The sequence below is a fragment of the Crocodylus porosus genome, unplaced genomic scaffold (genome assembly GCF_001723895.1).
Source record: "Crocodylus porosus isolate Cpor-Errol unplaced genomic scaffold, CroPor_comp1, whole genome shotgun sequence".
NCBI classification, from domain to species: domain Eukaryota; kingdom Metazoa; phylum Chordata; order Crocodylia; family Crocodylidae; genus Crocodylus; species Crocodylus porosus.
The window spans coordinates 3985748-3991467 of record NW_017728925.1 but is presented as its reverse complement, the minus strand read 5'-3'; the positions used below and the strand labels follow the sequence as shown (position 1 = coordinate 3991467).

General features: G+C 44.7%; 1 protein-coding gene across 1 annotated transcript in view; it reads right to left on the bottom strand.

Annotated features, from left to right (window-relative positions):
- Positions 1–546: 546 nt before the first annotated feature.
- The window catches only part of LOC109313836 (glutamine synthetase), a 9438-nt gene continuing 4264 nt past the window's right edge, over positions 547–5720 (bottom strand). The window contains exons 4-6 of the mRNA XM_019540594.1: positions 3615–3742; positions 1713–1912; positions 547–1258 (exon numbers count right to left, since the gene is read on the bottom strand). Coding sequence (XP_019396139.1) covers positions 937–1258; positions 1713–1912; positions 3615–3742 — 650 coding nt within the window. The 3' untranslated portion in view covers positions 547–936. The remainder of the gene's footprint in view (positions 1259–1712; positions 1913–3614; positions 3743–5720) is intronic.

Below are 5720 nucleotides of genomic sequence, written 5' to 3'. Positions count from 1 at the left end.
AGACTCCACTGCTATGCCTGTGTTTTAAATTGCTCTTTTCAGACTACACTATGCTGTGGCCCCACCACATGGTTCTTGGTAAGCAGGATCAAGTTGCAACTGTCTGGGCAGCACTCTGAAAATGGGGGTGCTGCAGACAAGGGTATTGCAGATTTAGTAATCAGCTGTCTCATCTAGATCTGCATTGCTCCAGTGACCGGAGATCATGCCTGGGTGCTGCGTTGCACTGCTGCTTGCTGCCCCTTGGCAAAAAGAGCCAAACCAAAAAGTTCTTGGCAGCTTGTTATTAATGATCCAGGGCTGCTATCTTGGAGGTAGCTTCGTTGTCCAGGCAAAATTTCATCTCAAGCATCTACATACTGTTACCTAACTGGTGTAGATGCCCCACCATTCCCCAATCCCCCTGTTCAAAACAACTGCAAGACACTGCAGGCTATTGAACAGCTGCTACATCTCACCCCAGTGGTGCTGTCTGTCAGTAACACTGTCATACCCACATTCAATATTTTGAGATCCTTTAGGAGTTGCAAAAAAAGCAAACATTTATTAGTGAAGAGTGGCTGACCTAGAGCCAACGAGGCTATTTATTGTTTCTTTGCAACACAGATATGGAAAAAACAAGCTGCAGCTACTGCTGCTTTCAACTTTCACATAAAGATTATATGTACAGAGTAAAAAGTCAATTACAAAAATTAAAATCAGTCTTTAAAAAACCCCAATGCATGATCTAGAAATCAGGAACCAGAAAAGCCAGTTGAGAAAAATAGATACTTTCCCCTTCTTACAATATATATAGAAATATATTTCTAAGTCAACATTTCACAAAACCAGAAGCAAGGTTCTAAAGAGTCTGAGCTGACAGCCGATGAGGTCACACATTCATAAAACCCACATGAGAAACTAGTTTAGAAGTAAAAACCCACCCACTCCCAGACTTCAGTTGTCTGCATAGTCTTTTGTTTCCACTCCTGTTTCATTGAGCAACGTTGTCCTCACAATGGCCTCTGTGACTGCATAGGGGTCACAGTTGGCTGCAGGTCGCCGGTCTTCAAAGTACCCAAAGCCATCCTGGCCAACTTGGCGGGGAATACGGATGCTGGCCCCTCTGTTGGCCACTCCGGCAGAGAACTCGAAAATGTTGGAAGTCTCGTGGTGGCCGGTCAGCCTCCTGGAGTTGTCTCTCCCCCCTCTTGGGTCATACACACAGATGTGGTAGTTATGTCGCTTGCTTAGCTTTTCAATGGCAGCTTCGATGTGTCTAGTCAATGAAGAGGAAAGGGAAAAACAGCAAGTTTTAATGGGTTTCTTTTGATAACACTTTATTTATAAAGCCTTCCTGTTTCATCCACTCTAGCAGAATTTGGAATGGTACCCAGGAAGGCTCAGCATTTGCTCAAAGCGTTGCTAACAGCTTTCCAATTAAATGCATTATTTAATAATTTACATTAAAGATGATGATTGTAACCATTTACCAAAAGTAAGAAAGACACAAACAACGAAAAAAAACTTCCAACAAATGCCCATGTGAGGGGGGACATGAAGAAGCCAGTTTTTCAAGGTCAGGTGTAATATACTGACCAGGTACTGCCTCTCTTCATAGTTTCAGGTTAGGTTTTTCACCCCAGTAGCTATATATTTTTAAGATGAGCCCCTTGGACAGAAATGAAAGCGACAATCCCTGACCCATCCCAGCCTCTTCAGGAAGGACTCACTTGAGACCTCCCTCCTTTCTCATTTCTTCTGTGCTGTAGTTGGTGTGGCATCCAGCTCCATTCCAGTTGCCAGTCATTGGTTTGGGGTCCAAAGTAGCCACAACTCCAAAATCTTCACAAACACGATGCAAAATAAATCTAGCCATCCACAAATGGTCTCCCATCTCCATGCCTTCACATGGTCCGACTTGGAATTCCCACTAGAAAAGGAGAGAGAAGGCACTGCCATGAACACTGGGGTTTATAATTCTCTTCCCTCAGCCACTGACAGTAGATTACACCAAATGTAACTGAGGCCCACTGAAGGAAAGACTACCTGGATGATCAGGGGATTGGAAGTCCCCTTGAGGAGTAATAGAGGTTGGCTTTTAAATTTAAAAAATGAAGGCTGAGGGAAACAGGATTGCTGTTGATAACATACGCGAATGGGGCATGGCACCGGGGAGGAAGACGACCTATTTAAGCTAAAGGAACTTTAGCACAAGGACAAACGCATGGAAACTGGTCATGAATAAGTTTAAGATGGAAGTTAGAAGACTTTTAGCCATTGGTGAAGCAAGGTTATCACACCCCCAGTTACAATGGCTGTTTCAGAAACTAGCTACTTTTTAATATGCGATTTTATCAGTTGTATGGCTGCCTATGATAGCAGGGGATTGGGCTCAATGCACCTCCTCTCTACTCAAGCTAGCAGCTTCTCCCCGAGTGACTAAGCAGGGGCCTAGTCAGATTCCCATTATTGATGCATTTCAGGGATATGGCATCTGCAGACATCCTGCAGTCTCGCAAGGACCACAAGTAGGACACTGAAGAAAATACCAGGTGAAGGAAGAGGAGGAAGGTTCACTTTAGTGCAGAGTACCTAGTCTTGAACTCGATTTACAACTGCCCTCAGCAGAACTAGAACCATATAGTCCTACATTACAAAATTAGGTTATGAGCATCTAACCTTACTACTTACTAACATGTGCCATAGGACTTCCCTGAATTAATTCCAAAATAATAAATGCAACAATTTCCTTTCCAACTGGGGTCTGAGCCAGAATCTCCCTGTGAGCTCTTTGGTTCCCAGCTAGTAGAAGGGGCAGAGCTACGTTATACAGATACACGGCATCACAGAATCCATGTCTGCAATTCATCCTTCCCCACCTGCTCATTCCCAAGCAAGCATATGGACTGGTTCTACTCAGTGGAGCACTGCAGAGCCTCTCTCCCTCGTGCTTCCACTGCAGCGATGCCTTATCTACCAATGCTACCATGATCACCAGCCACACAAACTGCAGAACAACAAACAGCAGCAAGGTGGAAAACCTCTCATTACAAGCTTACTGCACCTTATTTACACACAAACTGCAAGAACTTTATATTTAAGGTGCTATTTCAAAAATAAAGTATTGCAACTTTGACAAGTCTGAAGTAGGAGCATTTACACAAAAGAGCTGTTAGTAGTTAAAACAAAGTTACTGCACTATCAGCTAGACTGTCACAACTTTTCCTTTATAAAGTCTTAGCCGATTCAGGGGCTGCTTGATTCAGGTATAAGCAGATGACAAGGGACTGAGCCAGGGGAGAGGAAATCTAGCCACATAGCCACTTGGAAAACTCCTGTTTTCACCTTCCAACAGTGGAGACCAGATGCAGTACAGAAATGCATTATGCTCCTTCAAAGTAGTTTTACTGGAAAAACTCCCTTCTTTACTGGGTAAGAAGTACTAGAAAACTGTAAATAGGGTGCAGTTAAAGACTGGAAGAACCTGATCCTTGGGGACAATACTTCAGGACTTACGCTTGGGGCATTGTCAGGCAGGCACCCATGTCTCCCCCCACAAAAAAAAGCCTCTTGGCTAGATGAAAATCGCTACCCTGACAGGACATGCAAGAAGCACCTTTTCCCACACATACCTGAGAGGGCATGACTTCAGCATTGGTGCCACAGATCTTCACCCCTGCATAGAGACATGCCTTGTAATGGGACTCCACAATGTCGCGCCCGTACACCTTGTCTGCTCCAACCCCGCAATAGTAAGGGCCTGGAAGAAAAACGAGAGAGAAAAGTTACCACAATGTCGCTAGCACAGGGGTGGGCAAAATGTGGCCTGTGGGCCAGATGCAGCCCGCCCAGCCATTCTATTTGGCCTGCAAGGCCCTTAAAAAAAATTTAGAAAATTAGTATTTGTCTGCCCCTGGCTGCCTGTCATGTGGCCCTCAATGGCTTGCCAAAACTCAGTAAGCAGCCCTCCACCTGAAATAATTGCCTGCCCCTGTTCTAGCAGCAGCACCAGCACCAGCATCCCCATGAGCATTGCAGGTGGGAAGCCTGGAGAGGCCCTGGAAAGAGCCCAAGGAATAGCCATAGAAATTGCAGGTTCCTCAACAACACCTCAAATGGAGAGGAAGGGGTTATCCCCAAGGTGGGAGATGAATGTGCTCTGGTGTGCCCAATCACTTGCCTCTCTCTTGAGGCTGCAAATAATGCAACCAACTCAAAAGCTGACCTTTGGGATATGGAGCCTGCCCTTCAGAAGCCAAGCTGATCATCAATGCCTTCTGCTGTATACGCCACTGAACAGCTTTTAGCTAGAATAACTGTAGGTCATGACTGAAGAAGGACTGGTGGAAATAACTAACTATTAGGGAGGTTAAAAGCTCCCTTTCCCATTCCCAACACTGAACCATCTAGTCTTCTGCCAGGATTCCAGGGTACCTCTCAAACAAACTTGACATGCCCCATTTCGACTGCAGATAAGCACCAAGAAGCACTGTTAAATTCCAGAAGAGACAATGCACTGGATGTACCTTCCCAACCTGTTAAGTGTGGGGGCAGGAGGGAGATACAAAGTGAAGAACTGTTCCACTATGAACTGATCTTGTAATAGAAAAGCTTTTCGAGTTTGTTTTGAGGCCTTTGATATGGCCAATGTTCACTGTAACAAGTGCCAAAATTGCCTTCAAAACTCTTAACCTGCTTCAATGTCTTACAGGTTTTCCTTCTTCAAGAAGGGCTATTAAAATGTAGACCTTCAGTACAAATCCAGGGTAAAAAGAAAAAGATTCTGAAAAGAAAAAAGTCAGCTGCTACCAGAAGAAGTTGAAAGGAAGGAAGAAACCTTCTCCAGCAGCACTCCTTCAGCCCTCTCTCAGGCCCATCTAGGTGACCAAACTTGTTTGTGTTCAAAAGCAGGGATTTTGTTGGAGGGCCCAAGCCTTAACATGCGAGCGCTTGTCTGATTATTAACCATATGCAGACTTTTTTCCAGTCAGCTTCTCAAACCCTTAACAAACAAGTTCTAGGGCCAAAACGGTTATTTAATCTTGGGTACCAGTCAGAAACGAGTGGCACCACACCACTGTACATCACGTGAGCTGCATGGCGCACAGTGCAGCAGATAAACAACTGCTAATTACCTAACCTTGGCACTAAATTGCCTGCATTTTAAGATTTTTCCAAGAAAGTTATGCACAGTTGCCTGACCGTGGTTTTTGACAGAGACCCAGGCAAGAAGCCTGTGGTTCGATCAGATGCCAGCAATACCTTTTGAAGTGAGAAGAGAAGCTGCATAAGTAAGCTCAAGTCATCTACCCATTAGTCCCAGTTTGCTGCACAAGTGGGAAAGGCTCCCAAGCAAGATGCTTTCATTTGGTTTCCTCTCGCTCAAGCAAGTGAGAACACATTTTGTGAGCCAATATCGTAAGGCAGCCCCTGCATTGAGTCCCACTGGCTTCTGCCCATGTAATTCTTATCGAAGGTTTGGGGGCCCTGGTCAGGGAGGCATCACAGGTGCATCTTTCTGGATAGGTTTGGATCTTGGCACTTTCTATGAACCATGGATTATCTTTAACATCTGTAAGGGCAGGCAGGAGCCAGGAGCATTTGACACCTTCCAGGGTTAGATCTCTCTTGCAAGTCAGTATCAAAAGAAAGAGAAAAGAAAGAGAAAAGAAAGAGAAAAGAAAGAGAAAAGAAAGAGAAAAGAAAGAGAAAAGAAAGAGAAAAGAAAGAGAAAAGAA